Below are 26,613 nucleotides of genomic sequence, written 5' to 3'. Positions count from 1 at the left end.
ATCATTCAAATCGGATGCTCCGTTCTCTCAAGAACTCGATTTCTATTCTCTGCACTCTTTGCTCCCTATCTCCGGAACGGCTGGACATGCCTTTGCCAAAACTAATCAGCACATCTTCCTATCAATAGGAATCGAATGTTTTTTGAACCATTCAAATCGGTTAATCTGTGCATCCGAAAAGGTGGACGAAAAATTGTATCCATACATACACATACACACATCCATTTTTTCTGGAGTATGCTAAAATGTACACAAACCTTCAAAACGCGAAGAATTGGAAAATCTTTCAGTTTCGATTTTAGGACGATTACAATAACTTACCCTACGGAAAGTTATTAAAATAAGAAAGGAAAAAAAAATAACTAAAATGGTGGACTATATATATCTAAATCTTGAAATTCTTAGATTAACACTTATACATATTAAAAACACATAACTTGTAAATAATTAATAATTGGAATAAAGCATTAAGTGTCAGTGATTACTATTTTATAAAATATATTTAGAAATTAAATAAACAGAATGTAGCTCGTCCGGGGCAAGTTTAATTTCTGTTTAAGTTGTAAATGTGCGAAGCAAAATTTTTTGAAAAAAACTCGATACGTGTTTGCAATATAAGGATACAGCGACATGTACTAGTGTGTGTGATAGTATAGCGCGGCGTTAGGTGTTCGATACAAATTTGGAAACATTATTTAGAACATATTGATAGTTTTGGCAGTGTAAGCTTGTATCATTACGTTTATTAATACTGTTTGTCCAAAAAAAAAACAAAAGCCGATTCCGCAAAGCGTCTTTGTGAGACTTTCGACTCGTGATAAAGAACCTTTGCGTCATAAAAATTGAAAGTATGGTTGTTTAGTTTCAAATGTTCAGTGATCATCCCTTGATTTTTGTTTTTCGAATTAATGTCGTCTTGTTTTAAACGTTTAATAATATTCTGTCCTGTTTCGCCAATATAAGTGAATTGGATTTGGATACTCCTTCCAAACTAGTGCGCGACTTCAAATTTGAGAAAAGAGAATTAAGCGTTAAATTGATGTTACATACTAATCGTAGATTAGCGTTATAAAAAAGTTATTTCTACAAAGGATAAAATTCTTTAATGTTAGAAAGGCAAATTGTACCTTCAAAATCATTATTCTTTGTGGAAGCTAAGATCAGGTTGGGGTTAATAATTTTGTTCCTTAAAATTGTAGGTCTTTTGTTTGTGACGGATTTTATTAGATGTAGGGAATAGGAGTTGTGCATGAGAGTTTTGAAAATTAAATCTAAGTTGAAGGTTCAAAATTGTTCAGAAAGAAGGATAGCATCGTCTACTAGATTAACGATAGTTCCTATTTTCATAATAGAGGATTGGTAAGAGTGAAAATATAGATACCTACATGACCAAGTAGGTTTCTGGTACCAGTTAGTGAGAATGTGATTATCTACGTTTTTAGTAATTCTGACGTCTAAAAAGCTAATGGAGTTATCTAGATCTTTTTCAAAAGTGAACTGTATATGTTTGTTGGAAGAATTGAAAGAGGGGATACAAGTAATAGTCATCAACATATCTGTAACAGGAGTAAGCTTCTAGGTTGATGGAATTAAAAACTCCGATTTCTAAGTCTTGTGACAATAATTCGGCTAGAGCTGGGGAAATAGAACAGTCGATGAGGGTGTCAAAAATTGGAAGGTGAAATTGGTCATCAAATTCAAAGTAAGTGTTCGTGAATATAAACTTGACAGGTTCCAAAAACCAGTGTAAAGTAAGTGTAGTGTGACAAGAAGTTTCATCCCATCTATCTGTTATAGAATATAACATTAATTGTAAGGGGAAGTTGGTGAATAAGGAAACAACATCTAGACTCACTAATAAAGTATCATGAGGTATTCAAATGAATATTTGATGAAATGAGGGGACTGAACAGTTGTAGTGGAAAGTATATTGCTTAGAGATTTTGAAATTTTGGACAGAGGAAATTTATGACAGTGACTATGGGTCTAAAAGGAACATCTTGTTTATGGATTTTAGGGAGGCTATAAAGTTTGGGATTATAAGGACGTAAATTTTTGAAAGAGAATGAAAAGTATTTTGAAATTTGTTTATTGGACACAAAATATTTGGTTTGTAAGTATTAGGTTGAAAACTTGCCTCGTATGATGAGCTACATCTCGTTTATTTAATTTCTAAAACTATTTTATAAAATTGTAATCACTGACACTTAGTGCTTTATTCCATTTATTAATTATTTACAAGTTATGTGTTGTTAATATATTTATTTATATTATACACATACACAAATATACAAATATTCAAAATATAAATTCCTTACTGAGAATTTACAACTTTTGAATGTGTTCTACTACCTGAACTAAAACTAAATTTTGGATACCATAAGAAATATAGTCTTCCTAACAATGTTAATTAAAAATTAGTACAAACAACCGCACTATCAGAGAATTCAAAACAAACAACTAATTTCACTCTTTCATGGAGTAACAAATAATTATTTGTTATTAATAATATAGTCCACACCACTGTAAAGTAATAAAATCACCTTATTTGTTTGGTGATGTGACTGTTGTGACAAAAAGTGATCTTGAAAAGAGGGGCCACTATCACATAATTTCAAATATATCTTGGCCAAATGATGAGCTAGGGAGTTGAAAATTTGTATATCTGACTTTTTCGATGAAAAGCTATGAAATGGCATCAAAATCATGTATATACTAGGCTGAGACCCAATCTGAAGAAAAACATGACTAAATCCTTTAATCCATACACTGATATAGACTGTATTATTAAATAAATATAAAATAAATCTACTCGTATAAAACTTACTTATTTGATATGCGTGATGGTTTTCCATCAGATCCTAAACCTGCCAATTTTCGACATCTGTAATTCTCATAGTGAACGCTATTCGTGACATCTTTCAAGTCCTGAAGATGTGTTCTGATTACCATGTTGCGCAAAGCAATGAAATCACAGTGTTCCATATTCTCCACTAAAAAAATATTTTTTTTAATTTTATTATATGTTATTTTATACAGGTTGTCCCAAAACTCAACATCAAGCCGAAACGGGGTGATAGTATAGATAGTAACTATCCCATAGAGTAAGTTATTGTAATCGTCCAAAAAACGAAATTGAAATTTTTTGCATATCTTTGAGTTTAAAATAGGCGTGCACCGAATATTTGTTTACTATTCGGTATTCAGAATATTCGGCACCTTTATTAATATTCGGCCGAAAACCGAATAGTTAAAATTAAAGGCGCCGCCGCCGCACAGCGGCAGCAATGTTGGTGTTTTATCTTTTATGCAATAAGGAGCTCGAGATGGATCTGTATATTTGGAAATGTTTAGTTTACATAATATCGTATGAAGAAATGATTTCGTTATTGTATATAGAATAATTTAAACTTCATCGACTTTTGAGATTATAAATGAACACTACTTTATTGTTACATGTTTATATTATTCAATATGAATCATTCAATGATTACACGCATGTGTTGTATCTATACAATAAAGTCATTCATTATATTCGATCTAAGCATTTCCAAATAAAGCAAAAATTGTCTCTTTATCGCGAAACATACAAACAATATTTTTGATCATTTCTTATTTATTTCATTATGATTAGCATCCCTAATATATAAAAACTAATATTGAGTTTATAAAAGAAAATATTAAATGATTATGAAAGAAATAATTGGATATAAGTAAAGAATCGCTTTTTCAATGATTTTACCATTTATTACTTTATCACATGTGGTATTCAAGAATACGGTATTTGGCCGAGTAGTGTAAATGGTGCCAAATTTTCTGAAAAAAAAAAGAGTAGCCGAATAGTGGTTGCAAGTCTAGGTATAAAACTTGATTAAAGATGTAGTGTGTTAGTAATATAACAATTGCTGAAAGTAATTACATTAATACAAATGAGCTCAGGCGCCAAAAACCTGCCGAGTAGTTGCCGAATATTCGGTATTCGTTGCAAGCCTAGTTTCAAAGTTTCTGAACATTTTGCATACCTTAGAAACAATGGATATGTGTGTGTGTGTACGCGTGGATATAGTTTTTCTTCGATGATTTCGAGCGTACGTATCAACCGATTTGAATAATTCAAAAAATGCTCTGATGGTGAAATGTGCCGATTAGTTTTTAGCAAAGACAGGTCCAGCCGTTTCGGAGATATGGAGCAAATAAAATATAAAGCTAGTTTTTTAGAGTACAGAGCATCCAAATTAAATGATTCAAAAGCATTCAAGTCGTAATTATGGAAAGACGTGGTTTCTGGCTGTTTTGGTGATACGAAGCTAAATGTGCAAAAAAATGGCAGTTTTTAGGAGAACGTAGCATTTTTTTTTGTTTTGTTTATTTACGTTGCACGTAAACTTATATAAACATCATCGTCCAATTTATAAGCTCTCATATTTTGTCTATAAAATAAAGATTATAAATGTTACAGTATTTATAATATATTTGAAATAATTTTCAACTTCCCGTAGGGTAAGTTATAGTAATAGCAAAAAAAATCGAAAATGAAAATTTTTATATATCTCTATGTTTCAGAGGTTTCTGAACATTTTGGAATACCTTAGAAAAAATGAATGTATGTGTATGTGTGCGTGTGTGTGTGTGTGCGGATACAAATTTTCATCGACGATTTCGCGAACACAGTTCAACCGATTTCAATTATTCAAAAAAACATTCGATTGCTGTTGATAAGGAGACGTGCTGATTAGTTTTTCGCATAGGCAGGTCTAGCCGTTTTGAAGATACGGGGCAAAAAGTACCACAAACTGTAACTCAGTTTTTAAGAGAACGGAGTGTACGATTTTAATAATTCAAAAAACATTTTACTTGTATTGACAAGATGAACAACTGATTAAATTTTCATGAAGGTTTTGAAGATCTAGTGAAAAAAGTAAAAAAATGCCATTTGGCGGTCAAAAATGATCATTAGACATATGCACACAATATTATCAGATATTTTATAGAGATTTTAACAATAAGTATAAATTTTGTTTACATTCCTATAAGTTCTGTTCCAATGTTTATCCGTTAGACAGCGACGCGGCGCTTACGCGCTTCGATATTTCATCTCTATGTAGTTAAAGCAGTACGATTGCTTTGAAAATTCACAACTTCCAAAATATTTCAAAATAAAGAAAACATTTTTTTTCAAAAATCTTTTTTCCAAATTTTTTTTTTCAAAAATTTATAGTTTCTCAAAAATCTAATTTTTTCAAAGTAATTTTTTTTCAAAAATGTTAATCCTTTTTTTTTTGAAAAATTTTTTTTTTAATTTTTAAAAAAAAAATTGGTAATGGAAGTTCCAGCAATTTGCCTTAAGGCACGATATCATGCGCCCCATTAGTTCAATATTCTTCGATTATTTCATTACGGTACGAGAAAATCCAGCATTTTACCACTTAAGACATGATGCCATACACCACCAATTTCTAATTTTTTCTATGGTAGTTACGGTCAATTCTATTACCGTTTCGGCTTGACTTGGAGTTCTGCGACACCCTCTATATGTATTTTTACTCACTTTCAACAACTCCCCAAGGATACTTTCTGCCTCGAACCTCTTTACCGTCAACCATAATAGCATTGGCGCCAACAACGGCAAATGGAACTTTCGACCTCATCTGCTTCAATAATTTAATTTCTGCCTCATCCTCTTGTCCGCCTCCATCTTTCTCGTCGCAATCTGGGAATTCGTAGATCTTTATTTTGTGCCTCGCGATCTCATTCAATATTTGTTTCTTGAACTGAGCACATTCTTCTGGAGTCATTGTGTCGGCTTTTGCAATCACAGGAACAATGTTAACTTTGTCCCCCAAGCGTTGCATAAACTCCACGTCCAATGGTTTCAAACCATGACCGGTAGGTGCTACAAAGTAGAGGCAACAGTGAACACGACCGTCAGGAAGAGATCGACGTGTGACGCGAGATTCGGCATTTAAGAATTCCTCGTAGCGCGATTCAACGAAGTCAATTATTGGTACCCAACTGAAAAATATTAAATAATATTACCACATACTGGTACTGCAATTGATAGCACTACATACACATTGAATTGAAATACTAATTTATTAATTTAATAAGATGTTTGTCTGCAAAGAATAGAAATATTAACATATTTCTTTTTAAAGAAATATAATTTTAATTATTATTAACCACCATGAAAACTCAAATATACAAAAATCTTGAAAGTTGAGTCTCTTACATATAATATTGAACTCACTTTCAATTTCCTTACCATTTGCTATTGTCCACAGCATCTCCAAATCCCGGTGTGTCAACGACCGTAAGTGTTAGATTGACACCGTTTTCTTTTAAAAGGACACGACTCGTTTCAACGGCCACTGTTTTTTTCAACCTTTGAGATGGTCCTGGATGATCCGGGCTGTATACATCCGACAGGAACATTGAATTGATCAAGGTAGACTTACCGAGACCTGATTCACCTAAAGAAAATATTAGTTAGATTTAGACGTAAAATATTACATATTTTCTTTCATTGAACAGATGATGTTGCATACGTGGCTCTTGTTAATATAGTGTAAAGCATTAGTGCTGCTATATTATCGTTATATACATCTCGAAATTGAGTTAAATACTCAATTCTGGGTATTATTACATACCTTAAGAAAAAAATATGCGTATATGTAGGAGCCATAGTTCGTTTTGACTAATTCAAAAAACATTTTATTTATATTGACTAAACGAAGGGCTGTTCAAATTTTTGGAAAAGCAGGTCCAGCGGTTGTGGACTCTCAATAAAAATAAGTTTAAAAAATGTCATTTGGCGATCAAAAATGTTCATTGTACATATGCATATCAAATTATTAGATATTTTATAGAGATTTTAATAATGTGTTTACATTTTGTGTCAATTTTTTGGTTCCGTACCAAGATTTTTAATTTTAATATTCAAGTATATGGTTCAAACGAATGTCCTCGACATTTTCGACAGTATGAAATAACAGATTTGAATAATTTGGAAAACATTCGATTCATATTGATAAGAAGACGTGCTGATTAGATTTTAGGCATAGGCAGGTCTTGCCGTTTCGAAGATACGGGGCAAAAGGAGCCAAAAATTGAAATTCAGTCTTTGAGAGAACAAAATGTTTTTTGAATTATTCAAATCGGACGCTTCGATTTGAATAATTCGAAAAACATTTTGCTTGTGTAGACGGTGTGCAAAAAATGGTTTTACAAAAAATTTCGTAGTTTTGAAAATTTTCAAAAAAAAAAATCTAAATTTTCAAAAGAAATTTAAGTTTCAAAAAACAAATTTTTAAAATGTTTTATCATTTTCAAAAAAAAAACGAAATTTCAAAAAATTTCGAAAAATATCAAATTTTAAGAAAAAACGATTTCTTACAAAGATTTGAGAATATTTCGAAAATCTCAAAAAAAAAAATCGGATATTTTCAATAATTTTCAAATTCTCAAAAATAAAAAAAAAGATTTTTTTCAAAAATTCCAAGACAATCCATATTTAAATTTTTTTTTTCAAATTTTCAAAAATATAAAAAAAATTTTAAAAAAATGAACAAATTTCTTGTAAACATACACATAATATGCACTTATTAATTTACAGTATGTATTTATAATAATCTATTTGAAATTATTTAAAGCAATTATTGTTAATTTTTATTCCTTGAATTTTTAATTACGGTACGGGAAGTTCCAGCAATTTGCCTTAAGGCAAGATGCCATGTTTTTAACTTAATTGCAATCCATACAACAGCAAAACAGTTTTTCTTCAATCGCGTCGTGTGAACGGTACACGCGCTCTTTTGATTTTCACTTTTTATTCGTATTTACTACCATGTAAATTAAATAATAATATAATTATAAAACATTATTTTGCATCTTAAAATTTCATGTAGAGTTAGAATCGGTATTTCACTGAACCACAAATTCCGTGACAAAAGTTAGCTCCTGACATAATTCCGTAAATCGTTGTACGCAATTCACCAATGTCTTCAAAGCGAACAATTTTTTAAGTAAAACTTCTTTAGGCGCGACTAGAGTGTAAATCAGGAGAAATGCAACGGAAGTCCATAACGCCCGAACTATCGTCATTCGCTCTCGATGAGATCATTTCTATATGGGTCAATTGTGATTAGTCGTCGTGTATGTGAATAGAGATCTGTCGTTGTATGTGTACCGGCATCAACGTTGTATGCGTATCGATATCAACGTTGTATGCGTACCGATATCAACAAGGAAATCGGCATCGGCAATCAGAAATGAAAATTTATCTTAATCTTTACGTTTATGTTTTTTGTGTGGATACAATTTTTCGTCCATGATTAAATACCGAAGCCGGTAAGCACAGAGTCATACTTTCATTCCGGTATTCCGGTAATTCATACTTATTATTAAAATCTCTATAAAATATCTGGTAATGTGTGCATATGTCTAGTGATCATTTTTGATCGCCAAAGAGCATTTTTTGTACTTTTTTTATTGGATGTCCGAAACCGCTAGACCTACCTTTCCAAAAATTTAATCAATTCTTCATTTCGTCAATACAAATAAAATGCTTTTCGATGCGCAAAAAATTGTATCCGCACAAAAACACACTCACACATACAAACATTTTTTTCTAAAGTATGCCAAAATGTCTAGAAACCTTTAAAACGCAAAGAGTCTACGGTACGAAAAGTTTGGTTGTCAGAGCATGGTTCTGTATAAACCAGAAATCTGATCTCTACTGCATAACAACAACCTGAAGATTTGCAAAACGTGGTGTTGGAGAATAACTGAAAGGATAAAATTGTCTGACAAAATTACAAGTGACAAAGTCCTGAAGGAAGTGAGAGAAGAAAGAACTCTAGTGATTACGGTTATGAAGTGAACTAGTGGTGCATGGCATCGTGCCTCAAGGCAAATTGCTGGAACTTCCCGTACCAAATTTAAAATTTTGAAAAAGATTCAATTTTCTTTAGAACTCTGAAAAAATCGATTACTGAGATTTTAAAAACTCTTTTTTATACTTTGAAATATTTTGGAAATTTGAACTTTGTTTCAAAGCAATCGCGATACGTTAGCTGTGTAGAAACGAAATATTGAAGCGCGTGGGTGCTGCGTCATAGTTAAACGGATAATCATTGGTACGGAACCCATAAAAAAGTAAATAAAATTTGTTCCTATTAAAATTTCTAGAAAATATGTGAAAATTTGATTGCATATGTCTAATGACCATGTCCGCCAAATGACTTTTTTCACTTTTTTTATTAGATCTCCGAAACCGCTAGACCTGCCTTCCCAAAAATATCATCAGTTCTTTAGTTTATCAATACAAATAAAATGTTTTTTGAATCATTCTAATCGGACACTCGGTTCTCTCAAAAATTGATTTTTCATTTTTGGCACTTTTTGCGCCGTATCTTCGGAACGGCTGAACCTGCTTTTGCCAAAAACTAGTCAGCACGTCTTATGGGTAGGAATCGAATGTTTTTTGAATCATTCAAATTGGTTGATCCGTGTTCTCGAAATCTTCGACAAAAAATTGTATCCGCACATACATAACACACACACACACACATACATCCATTTTTTCCAAGGTATGCCAAAATGTTCAGAACCCTTTGAAACGCAAAGAAAAATTAGTGGGGCGCATGGCATCGTCCCTTAAGGCAAATTGCTGTAACTTCCCGTAGCAATTTTTTTTTTTTGAAAAAAAATTACTTTCAAAAAATTAGATTTTTGAGAAACTATAAATTTTCGATAAAAATTTACTGTTTCGAAAAAAAAGACTTTCCGGTAAAAAAACGTTTTCTTTATTTTACTGCATACTTGCATAAAGACGAAATATCGAAGCGCGTAATCGCCGCGTCGCCGTCGAACGGATAAACATTGGTACGGAACTGATAGGAATGTAAACAAAATGTATACTTATTGTTAAAATCTTTATAAAATATCTGATAATTTGATGTGCATATGTCAAATGATCATTTTTGACCGCCAAATGGCTTCTTGTTTTTTACTTTTTCCACTAGAACTCCGAAACCGCTAGACCTGTCTTCATAAAAATTTGATCAATTCTTCATCTTGTCAATATAAGTAAAATTCTTTTTCAAATATTAAAATAGGACGCTCCGTTCCCTTAAAAACGGAGTTACCATTTGTGGCACTTTTTGCCCCGTATCTTCGAAACGGCTAGACCTGCCCATGCCAAAAACTAATCAGCACGTCTCCTTATCAACAGCAATCGAATGCTCTTTGAATAATCGAAATCGGTTGAACCGTGTTCCCGAAATCGTCGACGAAATTTGTATCCGCACACACACACACACGCACACACACACATACATCCATTTTTTCTAAGGTATGCCAAAATGTTCAAAAACCTCTGAAACGTAAAGATATATAAAAATCTTCATTTTCGATTTTTTGCGATTACTATAACTTACCCTACGAGGAGTTAAAAAAGAACTAAATTGGACATAAGTTGTATAAAGCAATCAAACAAATAAAACATTTCTGAAACAACTGAAATCAGATTCAAAACTAAAATCATTCGAGTTATAGCGTAAACCATAGATCTTACAGATCGTTTTTTAAGTCGCATTTACTTCAACGGTCACTTTCTTACCTACAACCATCAATGTAAATTCAAATCCTTTCTTGACAGCCTTGCGATACACTTGGTTTGGAAGATTTGCGAAACCTACATATCCATCCAATTCTTTTGGCTTTGGTTTTTCCCTTAGGGTGTCTTGGCGTACAGGAGGATCTGGCTTTGTATGGAGTGGAAGTTTGGTATCATTTTGAGTGGTGCTATTATTTGGCAGATGATCTCCGCTCGGTCCATGATGATGTTGCGAAAGAGGAAGACGGTGAGCGGAAGATGAATTGTTCATTCGGTTCGAGTCTTGGTTCTCCTGTGAATGGAAAGTAAAAAAATTTAGCAATAAATATAAAATACTTAAAACATATAAAGTCAAAAACAAATTTTTAAAATAAAAAATTGCTTACCCTTATTAATGACATATTTATTTATATCGCTACATTATGTCAAAAAACCTACTTTTTGACAAAAAAATAGTCATATGAATGAAAGATCAAAATATCAGGAAAACCAGTTTTGGTTTTCAATTACTAATATTTTTCTATTATTAATATATTATTCCAGCGGTTTCTGGATTGCAGTAAAAAAGTTAAAAATATGACATTTAATGACCAATAATGATTATTCAAAATTATTGTTATTTACTTATATACGAATATAATTATTGATACACAGGTAAACAGGTAGGCAGGTAGACAGAGAAAACTATGAAAAGTAGGCAAGTATATAGATAGGTAAGCAAGTAGAAAGAGAGGAACGATAAACAAGTAGCCAAGTAGACAGGTAGATTGGTGGAAAATAGAAATACGGCGATCGATAGAATCGCAGACAGACAAGTAGTAAAGTGGGCATGTAAGCAGGTAGATAAATAAATAGGAAGACTGGTGCACAGTTATGTAAGTAGACTAGCAGTCAGGTAAACAAATAATTTAACAGGTGGACATCTTCTGAAGGCATAAAATAAAATCTATGTAATTTTTTATTGCAATTTGAGAAAAAACTAGCACGTTGCTGTATCTCAATAACCGGAGTTGTTGGAAAAGTTTTGTTACTTTTCTCGGAATCACTTAAGGGGGGCGATACATGTAATCGCCTTAATTTTTACCATTTTTTGAGGACTTTTTAAACTGGGAAGGAATGATTGAATCTTTTTGAACTTTTTTAGGGTTATTTATTATATATTAAAATACACAAAAAAATTTTTTTTTTAATTTATTTTTTTTAAATGGCTGCCGTAAAAATAAATCTGCTAAGACCCTCTCGGAAAACGCCATCAATTTGCGGGCGTTCTCACTTTTCGTACGGTGATCTGAATTTAAAAAAATTAGTTTGTACGTGTTCATAAAACATATATCTTCTAGTTAAACCAAAAAAAAATTAAAAAAGTCACAAAATCGTAAATTGGCACACCTTAGAAAAAAAAAGTTCGATTTTTCACCTTTTTTTCAATGGTTTTTTTGGTAAAAGGGTTAATTTTTGAAACATTTTTTGGAATGTTTGAGGTTTAACTAGAAGCTATTACTGTAAAGTAGATGTGTGCAAAATTTCATTGGAATCGGTTGAGAACTTTTTGAGTTATCACGCCCGCAAATTTCAAAAACGTCGTTTTGAGAAAAACGCGTTTAAAGTTTTGACACAGAAACAGATAAGAGTACAATAGCACTCAAGCGTCGAGTTGAGGCGTGGCACTTAAATGAGTTTTTATTGTATAAATAATGATAATTTTGTTTTGAATATTTACAGGCATATTTTTGAGATGTTATTGTAACGATTTATGAAAAAAAAAAAAATCGATTTTTTTTTTCTTGTTACATGTATCGCCCCCCTTAAAAACCATCATAACATCTCAGAAAAAAATACTGTCACGTAGTGTTACTATTGTTATTCGAATGTTTAATAATGATACAGGAATGTTCGGAAGACAAACATAAATCAATGTATATATATATATATATATATATATATTTATATATATATATGAATAGTCTTGAATTTCATGTTGATATATATGTTTAATTTGAGTTTAAATTCGGGAGTAACATCAATAGAAATAGTATGACGTTTCGGCTAGCATCTTAGCCATCATTCAGTGGTAATCAAATTAACTATAAAAATTGAAACTAAATAAATTATATGTAAGAAATTTCATGGAAAAACAACAATAATAATAATAGAACACTTACAATTTTGTATCCTAATATAGCATATGAAACCATTGGTTCAATGGTATTAGTATGTGCACATTGATAAGATATATATTTTGTAACATCACAAATGGTAAAAACACTAATAATCATGATAACTTTACAAGTTGTCGAAACTATGTATTTACTCTTCGGAGTTTAAGATAGAAATGTCACATTTTTTCTTAAAGCAGTTTTTAGCATGTGTTCAAATTTTACGGGAAATTTAAAAAGCGATGGGATCTTGTCATTTTTTTAAGAAATTTTGACACGCTATTAAGAAACCACGTGTTTGTTTCGTTCAGGGCCGTATTGTCGAAGCGTTTGTTTATGACCCTGTCGTTATGCAATTGCAAAAACAACCCCTCAGCAAATCTTCTTTTAATTGTGTTCTCTTCAAAATATAAAATTTTAGGGTTAAAAAAATCTATATCATGGTTTAAATTTTTAATATGCTCAGTTGACATTGTCTTAAATTGTTTCGGATTTTTTGAGTTGTTTTTATGTTGATGAAGGCGTTTACTCAGGTTTTGGCTAGTTTCTCCAATATAAAAGAGTCCACAATTAGAGCAATTAATCTGATATACCAAGTTCCTGAGAGGTCAAAATTAAATTTAGATTTGATTTGTGTAAAAATTGAACTAATATAAGGGTTGTATCACAATTACATACTAACAAAATGCCACACTGTTGAAATAGTTTTTTCCACGGGAAATATAAATCTTTTACGTACGGTAGGCAAATGACACCAGTATATGACTCCAAGTCTAAGCGGTTTTTATGGTCTAAGACGGTGTTTCCCAACGTGGAGCGCACGCTCCACCGGGGGCCAATTTGTAATTTCAGAGGGGCAATTTGAAAATTTTGGTGATTCTAATGTAATGTATTATAGTATCGCTAAAATATTTAACAAAAAAAATGCTTCTTAGATTTAGAATAATAAGGTGTCCCGGTTTGACCGGGACGGTTTTAGTTATCAACCTTGCTTTCCTGGTGCCGGAGTTTTTTCTGCCGGGTTGACTTGACTTTTTAAAAAAGATTAGCTCGAATTTGAATTTTTCTCATTACTTTATAATAAAATTACAACTTAATTATAATCTGAAAATGATATATGCAATAAACTTTATATAAAACTAACAGAAACATTATGAAAGAGAATGTTGCGGAATGCAACAATTCTTTCGATTCCAGTAGCCCTTCATAATTATATTAAACTTCTATATTTCAATTTACGAAAATTACCAAAAAATTAGGTAAATCAAGTTTCTGATTACTTGGCATATGTGCTTTAAGGTCTGTGACAAGACTCGACTTGAAATATGCACAAGAAAAGTGATATTAAGGGGGTCTTCCTATGTGACGGCCTGTTTTTTAGGGATATTTTAGAATTTTTTTTTTACGACCAGTAAATAGCTAGAGCTTCAAGTTTTTTATCATTTATTAACACATATTTGGACAGTATAAATATAAAATTTCAGCTAAAAAAATTTAGTCCAACTAGAGTTACAGCGCTCTAAACACCCCTCCTCAAAAAAAAAGAGCTCCCTCTGTCTCCACGATTCCGGCTGATCGGCTTATCTGACCAAAAAAAAATAAACGGCGTTTTAATTTGTAGGCTTGAAAGCACGGAATGAACTACAATCAAATGAATACAAAAAAAATTGGATGTTTTATAGACATTTGAAATAAAAGTTGCAAATTAGGCGCTTTTTTTTTTTGTTTTTTTGTTATAAAAAATCGAAGTTTTGAAATTTTTGATTGATAATAGATCATTCCATGCGTTTAAATATATTGAATGTGCCCTGTAAATTTCAAGTAATTCGGTCCAGCCGTTTCTGAGATACAATGGAGACAAGTTTGAAAAACACAGTTTTGAGAAAAACGCGTTTAAAGATAAAATGATCGTTGTACTATATACTATATGCATACTTTTTAAATGGCTGTAACTCAAAAACTATTTGAGATATCGATTTGAAATTTTAATATGTTATTTTTAAAGGTGTAATCTATCGAAATATGAAAAGAAAAAAAAATCGATTTTTTCAACTCATCACATAGGAAGACCCCCTTAAATACTAAAGTTAATTGCAAAGCTTTATGTGAACACAGTTTTATACAAGGCTTTTAAAGCGGAAAAATCATAAATATGACGTGACTTTTTTACTAACTGTTCGTAACTATGGCTAAAGATGGAATTAATTTAAAACAAACTAATTTTTATTGTATCCTTAAATAGTACAAGGTTGACACTAAGTGCGGCTTTTACTCTTAGATTGCTTCAAATGATTCTTCATGTTTGTTGAGGTTGAGGTAGTATTGTATGTGAGAAATTTAGCTGTCGATTAGTAGAAAATACTTTTTTGAACGGTTATGTAGAGCGATGAAAGATGGAATATCAAAACAAACATTTTAGTCAAATTTTGCGTTTTTATTTCTGCAAAGGGTAAAACGATGCTCCCAAAGAATAGGTGCTGTTTATGGTGTCGAAGCCTTAAAAAGCAGCTATGTTAAAATTGGTTTTGAAAATGTCATTCTGGTGATTTTCCACTCAATGCTGCTTTGGCTGTCCAGTTAAAGTTTTGGACAACCTAATTAAAGCAATAATCGATTCGGCTAATAGAAACAATTTGGCAATGTTCAAAAATTATTGGGGATTGGTTGAAATTTTTCTCCACGTCCACCAAATATTCCTGATCACAAACCATCTGATTTAAAACCCTTGAATTAAAAAAAAAATATGGTGGTGTCAAACTGTGCCTAATACAGTTTTTGCTAATAAAAACTAGAAGTTTTATATACTTGGGATAATGATGCTACTTGGAAAATAACAAAAGGTCATCGATCAAAATGGTATACAGAACAAAGTTATTTAATTCCACGCAAAAATTGTCTTTGATTTTCTAACAAAAATGCGCACTTACTTAGTTGCCAATCTGATAACTAAAAAAGATTTAACAAAAAAAAATCATAATTTTGTTCTGAGTTAAGAAAATGTCAACTAGCTAAGTAGATTCGTTAAGAAATGGCTTTATGAAGAAACTGAAACCAAATGCCCAAATGTAATCAAATGTACAAAAAGTTTAGTAAGTTAGAACCTAATATAAAATCTTAATTTTGGCTTAAGTATTGCATTAAACAAATTTTGAAAGAACAGTAATAAAATTAGTTTGAAATTTCCGTTTGTTGGCTTATTCCGAAATTTCACTTATAATGTTTAATAGCGATTTCATCTTAAAAGTTATCATTCACATTTTTTCAAGAACAAAAATGTGTGGGGGGGCCATAACGTTTTTATAAACCTCAAGATGGGGCGGGGCCCAAAAAAGGTTGGGAATCACTGGTCTATGAGGTCGTTTTGTATGTTGAGAATGTAACTGCGTCTGTTATTTATGATTGAGTTAATTATGTTTGTAGGGTATGAGTTGTTTCTTAGTGTGCTTATTACCAAGTCAATGTTGGTGTCCCAGAATTTTTTTATCAGATAGTAGTATGTATGGCGTGGTCTGTTAAATTTATTATTGTTGCTATTTTCATTTTAAGAGGGTGGTACGAGTGGTAATTTATGTATCGTCCTGAGCTAGTTGGTTTCTGGTACCAGTTAGTAATTAGTCGGTGGTCATTTGTACGTATTAGTCTGATGTCTAGAAAGCTAATCGAATTCATTGTCTCTAATTCCACAGTAAATATACAATTTTGAAAAATTCTGTTTTAACCCATTTAGATATATTATTATATATTCACGTCCAAATGTATAACAAGCCCCAACTAACTTTGGAAGGCCGATCCATCCATGCCTATGGTTCACCCCCTGGGACCTCCCCTTAGAGGTCGACAATATAAATATTGCTCCCATACAAAGTTTTTGGTATTTTACTCAGCAATTTTTTTTTTTTTTTAAATTTAGATATTAATTCATACACACACAAAGAATTTTTTTTTTTCAAAAAAAAAATTATTAAGATTCTTTGTTTAAATTTTTCCAATGCATTTTGTCCTGCGTTTCTATTATTATTATTTCCTGCGACGATATTAGAGAGACGTGCAAAATTTTCCAGACTTGAAACTAAAAAAATCTTCAAATAATAGTTTATGAGTTTTACATAGATTTTACATATGTTATGATTAAATAAATTTTATATTAAAAATAAATCGCAGATTTTTGTCATGTTGAAGTATCCAAAATGATGCAACTTTTGTATGGAGGACCACTAAAGGGAGGTTCCAGGGGGTGAACCATGGGCATGGGTAGATCGGCCGTCCAAAGTTACTGGGGGTCGGTCATACATTTGGACATTATTGAGGCGCTCAAAATGAGCCAATACAGGATATTTCAAAATTTGACCCAATCTTTGGGTGAATGCACGGGACATCAGAATTTATTTTAGAGATATGGTTTCTTTGGCAAAGTATCTTACTGTCACCATTAGTATACGAAAATCATATGTCCCTATGCGACCTTTTGTTACCCATACAAATCGACCCGCCCATATTATATATATATATATATATATATATATATATATATATATATATATATATATATATATATTAGAGATGGGTTACTCACTCCGGAGTTATCACTTCGATACAACTCCTCCCTCGGAGTGAATCCGAGTGGAGTTGTTTCACAGGATTTGTCATATCCGACTTCCTTAAACTGGTATTAAATCTGTTAACTCGTACAGGCATTTAATGTTTTTGTCGTTTTTGCTTTGGGAAGGAAGCGGTCACTTTCTTGTCTCGCAGGCAGTTTTATGACCTTTTTTAGGTATAAAAGTCAAAATAAATACCATTGTGTATTTCCCAAAAAATACAAAAATGTTACTTTAAAGATACAGAACAATGAAATTGTATTCAAGTGTGAATAGCTCTAATGTATAATTTATTGAATAGTAAGGGTAATAGTGATATTTCTAACTACGACAATCTTTGGCCGTAAATGACGGCAAACAGGAATATGCATACCGAAAAATATACGAAACAAAATACATTTATTTAATCTTGTTTTTCCATAGCCTGAAATAACAACACTTTAGAGTACAAAATTTATCAGTGATATCATTAGTATTTAAGCAGTAAAAAATATTCAGTATTATATTATTACTTTTACACAATTATATTAGGTGCGCAACTAAGTTCTCGCTGTTTTTCGATGAAAATGTAAGTTTATTATAAAAACAACTATTACATCTGATTCATTCAAACTATTTCCCATCCCTAGACACGTCAGAAGCCGTAGTCTTTTGACGCTATCCACGAATAAAGTTATTTTCTGATGTCTTCGTATAAGTTGAACTGCTGCTCAGCCAGGCCATGTGCCATCAAACGGAACAAGTAAAAATCGGACAATAAAATATCTGGGGAATATAGCGGGTGGGGTAGGATTGCCATTTGAGCGTTCCCAAGTAGGTTTTAACAGGCTTGAAAACGTGAAGCTGTGCGTTGGCATGCAGTAAAATCACTCTGCTCGTATTCTGGCCGTTTTTCGCGCAGTGTTCGGCTAAATTGCATCAATTGAGTTCGATACAGTTCTCCAGTGATGATTTCGCTCGGTTTCAACAGCTCATAATGAATAACACTGACCTGGTCCCACAATATTCGCAGTGAATATTCGGCCGAGCCGAGATTTTTTTCTCTTTGGATTGCTGTAATGTATTCATTTTTATCACCTGTCACGATGCGATGAAAAAACCCTTCCTTTCTCGCCACTGGAGCAGTGGTTCACAGGCGAAAAAACGACGCTCGACGTCTCATAGCTTCAACTCACAAGGAACCCAAGTTTCTTGCTTCTGAATAATCCCCAACGCATGCAATGGCTTGACGGGTAACTCCTAATTCTGAAGCAAGCTCTTCTTGAATTTGGCACGAATTCTCTTCGAGAAAGGCCTTCAATTTAGCGTCTTTGTAGATTTTGGACCCTCCTTCACGAGAGCGGTCGTCAACATCAAAGTACCGTTTTTGAAGCGACAAAACGCATCACGGCATGTTGTTTCACTCAGAGTAACATTTTCGTAGTTCTTGATGCACTTGAGCTGCCGTTTTTTTTTCGAATGAAAGAAGAAAATCAACACTTCCCGCAAATGACGATTGTTTGGCATAACATTGGACACTTTCACTTGATCAGAAGTATATATTGCGAAAACTAAATCACTTATGTGTAGCATCAGTTTGTTTGCCATATGTCTAAGCTTGGTTCAAGACGTTTTGGATTTGTCAAAATCGACCAACCCTTACTGCTAGAGCCATATACTGACAAACAGCGAGAACTTAGTTGCGCACCTAATATAATTGTGTAAAAGTAATAATATGCTAATCGAACTACGCTATATAATATTAATTCTCAAATGGAAATAGCAGAAGAAAAATTTTTAAAGCAGAAGTATTATGTTTTGCTTTTATTACAAAGTTTACTACATATTTTTTATATAAAATTAATCATAAAAATCAATTATTTTCTCATCAAAAGGAAATCATTAAATTGAATTTGATTCTCAAGTTTTGCGTTTTTACTTTGGTCAACACTGCTAAAAATACGAGTCACTGAGTCGATCATCTGGTCGACCGAAAAATTTTACAATCCATCATTTATTCGTGAATTTTTTAGAAAAATTATTCTATTGATAATTATTCATAAATTTTTATTACAAATAATTAATGGGATTCGACAAATCCTTAGATACATAAACAGCGTACTATAGAACACATTTGTTTCGAGTATTTCGGTTTCAAAATTGTCGGAGTCGTGGAGCTGTTTAGCGGATATAACTCCACCATGAAGCGGAGTCAAATCCGAGTCGATCCGGCTTCGGATATAATAAGCTCATCTCTAATATATAATATATATATATATATATATATATATATATAATATGTTAAATTTTTATAATTTTGATGTTGAGATATGTGAGATTCAATCTTCAGGGCAATTCATCAATTAAAAACTTGTATGACTTTTAAAACATTTTTATTATTTCCATACGTTTCGACACATTGTTTTGTGTCATCTTCAGTGGACTCTAGTTTGAAAGCACAGATAGAAATTATTAATTAAAACTAATATATAAGAAAGTGATATGGTATGAACTTACATGTAATTGTAATAATCCTAATTATTTCATAATTATAATTGTTCACAATGCACAATAAAACCAATTCTTGTCACTTTAAATTGAACAATATATAAATTATAGAATGAGTTTTTTATGAAATTGTAAAGTACATCTCGCTATTCCGCATTCCGATGCAAGAGTGAAGCCTAAATGTACACCAATGTGCGCACCACGTGTTAAAAGTTAGGTACAAAGCACACGAACTGACCAGAGAATTTAAGGTTTGACCCGCGAGGAGGGTACATATAGTAAAAGCGAAAAAGTTGACAATTGTGAGGGTGGACATAGTTGGTAGAATTGAGATAAAAATTAGAGAACAAAAAAATTAATTAAAATTAAAATTAAAATATTTAAAACGTATAATCAGGATAGGAAATTATTTTAAAGGTATGAATTTCAAAACATTGTTTAAAACTACTTGGTAATTCTCACACAGTGAAGAAATATCTACTCTTTTGTTTATGCTATTTTTATAAAGATGTATGAAACATGATTCTGAAAAGCGTCTCTGCGAAGTATTCGACTCGTGAAATAAAATTGTGGCAACATCAAAATTGAAAATATGATTGAGACTTTGGATGTGGTCAGTTATCATTGTTTGATTTTGATTTTTATTTTTGGAATTGTTATAATGTTGTCTAAGACGTTTTTTTAGATGTTGTCCAGTTTCCCCAATATAAGTGGCCTCATAATTCGTACAGTCAATTTTATACACGATGTTAGAAGTACGATCTAAACTTGTCGGTGATTTTAGGTTCAAAAATAAAATGTTAAGAGTCTGATCAATATTGCAAACTAAAAGCAGCTCCGCGAAATCAAACAGTTTTTTCCAAATAGGAAAGAGATTTTTAATGTATGGGAGACAAATAGTGCCGATAAACTTGTTTTCTTCTTTTTTCTGGGATTCGAGGGAAGGATGATTGTGTTTTGTTTTAAGGATGGAAAGCCTATTGTTAATTACTGATTGTATAAGATGTGGTGGATAGCAATTATTTAGTAGGGTTCAGTAGATTAGAGATAAGTTAGACGGCCAAAACTTTTTATCTGATAAGAGAATAGCATGATCAACTAAATTGATAATAGTACCAATTTTCATACTATTAGGGTGATAAGAGTGAAAATTGAGATATCTGCCCGACCACGTTGGTTTTTGGTACCAATTAGTAATAACTTTATTTTCTGGAGTTTTTATGATATTTACATCTAAAAAGCTAATAATTAGTGCCCATAATTATGAAAGTGGTCTAAGTCATATATTTCTTGTTTCGAGATATTTAATGATTTGCATTTGAATAAATTAAAAAAATATTTTTACATTATGCGGCATTTTAATTTTTAATTTTATTAGTCTTAATTAATGGAAATTTATTATGAATATGAAATTTTGTGTAAATTTCATACGATAATATTGTTTTTAAAGGTCGAATTGACTTAGACCATTTTCAAAATTAACTGAATGTACTATAAATGACTTAAAGCAATAAAAAACTTTGAGTTTTATTTGAAACAATAATTTTATTGAAATAATTCGTGAGCATTTATTAATTATTTTTAAACGGTAATCCATTTTTTCGAGTATTTAATATTCTTAAAATGTTCCTGAAAAACTGGAGGGTTGTACGGTAGTAAACTCATAATATCTTTGTTTTTCTTCCGATACTGGTCTAATGCTGGTGTATAATGGAAGCAATTTAATATTTCCGTATATTTTTGGTCCTTCTCTTTTAGGTGAAAGATCCAAAACGTGAAATGTAGAATCATCTAAAGAAGTTTTATAAAACATAAAATTTTTTATAAGGTTCATTTTTCAAGAATCTCATCCATTGAATTTGTAGCCAAGAGACGGATTCGCCCGCGGTATTTTTTACTATTCTTGTTATTGTATCTTCTAATGATTTCGTTGAAATAAAATTCGGCTGCGACATTCGCTTTATCGAAAATGTATTGCTTCTTCTGCACTTTTCTATCAATTCATAATAATGCTCAGGGTTGTATAAGTAATTTGCTTTTTTATTTTCATTTCTATCAACCCAAAAACACGATCATTCGGTAGAAAGGAATGACCTGACACCAAAAATTTTTGACTTAGACCACTTTCATAATTAACACTAAATGAATTCCATATAATGTTGAAATTACAACCACTATCTAATGGTTCATTTTTGACAATTTCGTAAAAATTACATTGAATACATTTAGTTTAAACTAATGTGGTATAAAATAACTGATAAACTCATTTTTTTTTAAATTTTGACTTAGGCCACTTTCATAATTATGGGCACACACACACACACACACACACACACACACACACACACACACACACACACATATATATATATATATATATATATATCTTATATATAAAAATGGAGCTCTCTTTCAAATGTTTTAGTAAAACTCGAAAACGGCTAAACCGATTTGGCCAGTCGTAGTTTTGAAAAATTTGTGCCAATCCAGAGAAAGTGCAGAAAGTGAGAAATTATTTCAAATCCGCGTAGAAACTTTACACTTTTAATTTGAAAATTTTTGGTAAACAGCACTTGATTCAAAATGGCTTTCCACACAATGTTATTCAAATGACAAATGTATCGCCTACTCATATGCCAAATGGTTTTGACAAGTTGGAAAAGATTATGTGTTATTCTTTTAATTTTAAAATTTAGTTATTTATATATTTTTAAATGTTAATAAAAATGCTTATTTTGATTTTATATGAGGTTTTTATTTAAATCTCAAGTGTTTGCTCACTGCCTTTTTGTATTCTTTTATCAAGAGCTTGAAATAATACTATTCTTATTGATTAAGGCTTGCTTCTAAAAGAATAAATAAATAATTTTGTTTCAAACGCTGTGCTGTGCAAGTAGTTATTGGTTTAATGTGAATAATGTGTTACCAAAACATTTTAAGAATTATATTACTATTGCATTTAGGTTATTCAAATTGAGATCCTAAATTTGGAATTCATCGAAGGGGACACCATAGACATTTCAAGTTGCAATGAAAAAATTAAAATAGTTAAGCATGTCCCACATGATAATAGAATTTTTACAGAATTTTTCTTATGTTGTTTAGATACTAATGCTGTTATTCATCGGGTCTTTTCCCAATTACAGTCGCAATCTGACTTTCGAACAGTGTACATCGAAATAATATTCAGGTAAATATATAGTTAAATTTAAATCAAGTGAAGTGAAAAGAAAACAAGAACATAACACAGCGCATGTAAACAAACCCGTTTTTATAGTGAGCGAGCCCCGTTCGGAACGGGGACATTTTGAGATTGGTGCAACGATATAACACAATTTGGGTGCAATTTGAAGAAAACAAATTGCGACCCAATGCGAAAGAAATATATCTATGGATATTTAAGAGTTTAGAACATTTAGAAAACGAAATGATCGGTTATCAAACGACGCCGAAAGGCATATATATCAAATTCAATAAATTAGAGATTTGCCAGAATTTAATAGAAAACGGTATTGAAAACAATAAGATTCCAATGGCAAATAACGAATATAATAATATAAAAATAAAATATGCAGATGACAAATTTACAAGAATTAGAGTATATAGAATTCCCTTTGAAACAAATAACGAGACAATTGGGTTGCATCTATCTAAATATGGTACTGTTAAAAACATTCAGAACGAATATGTGAGTAGCCCTAAAAGGAATATAGATGATACGAATAAGAAATTTTTAACAGGAACAAGATTAGTGGACATGATTCTGGAAAAGCCCATTCCATCTTTTATTCACATTAATGGCGATAAAGCATTAATTACATATTATAACCAGCCGAAAACATGTGCGTATTGTTTTGAAACAACGCACATAATCAGCCAATGTGAAAAAAGAAAAAACAGTGAAAATGAGAAAAAATTATACAGCGAAATAACAGGAAATAAAGATGGAGACGAAATATTATTACAAGACATAGAAATAGTACCAACAGTAAACCAAGAATCAGTACCAGTAGTTAACCTAGATATAGCAACAAACATAAATCAAAATAAAATAATAGAACAAAACGATGACGAACCGATGAATATGGACATTATTGCAGAAAATATAAACACTGAAAATGATCCGAACTCCGCAATAATACTAGCAAGTATTATAAATGCGAATATTGATTCAGAAAAAACCAACAGAACAGAATGTAAAAAACATAAGACAATGATGGAAACACTAATGGACCAACAAGAAAAAATTAGAAAAATAGTAGATAACGTACCAATACCATCATTAAAAAATTCTAATGAATGTAACAAGGACAATAATTAGCCTTAATATTTGTGCTTCATATTCTATTACCAGAATTAACATAATCAGGAAAATATTAAGAGACTTTGATGTAGACGTGGCGTGTCTACAAGAAGTACCGTCGAATTTAAAAATTTCATGTTTTGGTTATGATGTATTACATAATAATCAAAACATTGAGAGAGGTACGGCGATCATATACCGGAATACAATTGCTGTAGAAAATCCTGTATTATCAACTGATGGAAGAATAACATCAATCACTATTGACAAAAATAGAATTATTTGTATTTATGCTCCATCTGGAAGCAAAAATAGAAACGTTCGAAATTCCTTCTTTGAAAATGATATACTGCCACATATCGTCGATAACAGTAGATTGATTTTAATAGGAGATTTCAATTGTGTGATAAATGCAAAAGACCAGCAAGGTAATTACACAAATTTCTGTAATGGTTTAAATAGATTAGTTCAACAACTGGATCTTAAAGATACATGGGAAAACCAGTATGGAAATTTAGTGAAATTTACCTTCGTAAGACATTCTACAAAATCTAGGATAGACAGAGCATATGTATCTAAAAATATTGCGGATACAATTAAGAATACAGAAATAATTCCGGTAAGTGTTAGTGATCACCATATGCTTAAAATAAAATATATAACTGATTATAAATTACCAATTTATGGAAAAGGAATATGGAAATTGAATACAGAAACGTTGAAAAACTCGACAAATATTTTTCAAGAAATATACAATAAAAATAAAAATACATATAAATATAAAAATGACATAATAAGTTGGTGGATTGATCAAATGAAGCCAACAATTAACAGATTATTCAAATCGATGGCAATTGATGCAGCAAACATGAGAAGACAAACTATTAACAATATGCAAGAATTGTTAATAGATATGTCACAGAAAGAAAATAGCGGAGAAGATTTAACGGAACAAATTAGAGAATTAAAAACAAGGATTATATTAATGCAAAAACAGTATTTAAATGGAACAATGATAAGAAGTAAAATTAAGACTATTGATGAATATGAAAATGCGTCGTTATTTAGTTACGCTAAAGATATCAAAAACAAAAACAGTTCGTATATAAAGGAGTTAAAAAATAATAAAGAAATATTTACAAAAACGAAAGACATTTTGGAACATGTTGAAAATTATTTTGAAGAAAGCTTTAAAATCCAAGATTCTTCAGAAAAACACCAAACAATGTTATTACAAAATATTACAAAATTTCTAACAACAACTGATGCAGAAGAACTCAATAAAGAGATAACAATCGATGAATTATGTGAGGTAATACAGAGTATGAGTAACAACAGGACACCAGGACCCGATGGAATACCATATGAATTTTATAAGTATCATATAGAAATCATAAAAAATGATTTTTTAAATATATTGAATAAAATTTTTCAAGATGTTAGAAATCAACGGCTATTCGAAGGGATAATTACCTTAATACCAAAAGGCAAAGAACATACCATAAAAAACTATAGGCCGATAACTCTTTTGAATTGTGATATAAAAATACTAAATAAAATTCTTGCTAACAGAATAAAATTTAAAATTAGTAAAATATTAGGTAGTGAGCAAACATGTGGTATACCGAATAAAAATATCTCATATAATTTAGAAGGAATAAGATCTTCCATAGAGTGTTGTGATATAATGCAAAATGAAAATATGGGAATTATGAATATCGATTTCCAAAAAGCATTTGATACGGTATCACATACATTTCTTTTCCAAATAATGAATAAAATGAATTTCCCATCAAAAGTTATTAATTTTGTTAAAAATTATTATAAGTTGTCGAAGTCAAAAGTCTTAATAAATGGATACACAACAAAAAATTTTCAAATTGAACAATCTATAAGACAAGGATGCCCGTTATCAATGTTGCTATTTAGTATTGTTTTAGAACCGCTAATTCGGACTTTTCACAAAACATTAAATAGAACAAATCATATTTTTGCATATGCTGATGACGTGACTATAATTATGAGAAATATAAATGAACTGGAAATGATTTAACATATTTTAGAACACTATAAAAAAGCTTCAAATCTCACCATAAATGAATCCAAAACTAAAATTTTAGAAGTAGGAAATTGGAAAAGCAGGCAAATAAATACAAACATAGAAATAACTGATAGAATTAAGGTTTTAGGATTAACATTTAGAAGGAATTTGGAAGATACAACCATGGAAAACTGGAATAAAGTAAAAAATAGTGTCAGAAATATATTATATAACGGAAAAAGTAGAAACTTCAATCTGATTCAGAGAGTAAGATTTGTGAATATATATGCATTATCAAAATTGTGGTATATTGCGCAAATCTTAACTGCTCCAAAGATTATAATTAAAGAAATTCAGAATATAGTAAATGAATTTATATGGCAAAACCATTTATATAAAATTCAAAGAAAACA

At 31.1% G+C, this 26,613-nt stretch overlaps 1 protein-coding gene across 3 annotated transcripts in view; it reads right to left on the bottom strand.

Annotated features, from left to right (window-relative positions):
* The window catches only part of LOC113374830 (septin-7), a 334,150-nt gene that overhangs the window by 29,088 nt on the left and 278,449 nt on the right, over window positions 1-26,613 (bottom strand). For all 3 annotated transcript variants that reach the window (XM_026614797.1, XM_026614796.1, XM_026614795.1), the window contains 4 exons: window positions 10,619-10,907; window positions 6,263-6,470; window positions 5,549-6,012; window positions 2,828-2,993 (listed from right to left, as the gene is read on the bottom strand). In XM_026614797.1, the coding sequence (XP_026470582.1) occupies window positions 2,828-2,993; window positions 5,549-6,012; window positions 6,263-6,470; window positions 10,619-10,907 (1,127 nt within the window). The remainder of the gene's footprint in view (window positions 1-2,827; window positions 2,994-5,548; window positions 6,013-6,262; window positions 6,471-10,618; window positions 10,908-26,613) is intronic.

Source organism: Ctenocephalides felis, unplaced genomic scaffold, assembly GCF_003426905.1.
Source record: "Ctenocephalides felis isolate EL2017-DRISC unplaced genomic scaffold, ASM342690v1 CF-g0.4_SCAFFOLD_01886, whole genome shotgun sequence".
NCBI lineage: Eukaryota > Metazoa > Arthropoda > Insecta > Siphonaptera > Pulicidae > Ctenocephalides > Ctenocephalides felis.
The sequence above is the reverse complement of the archived record's forward strand: the minus strand, read 5'-3'. Positions and strand labels throughout refer to the sequence as shown.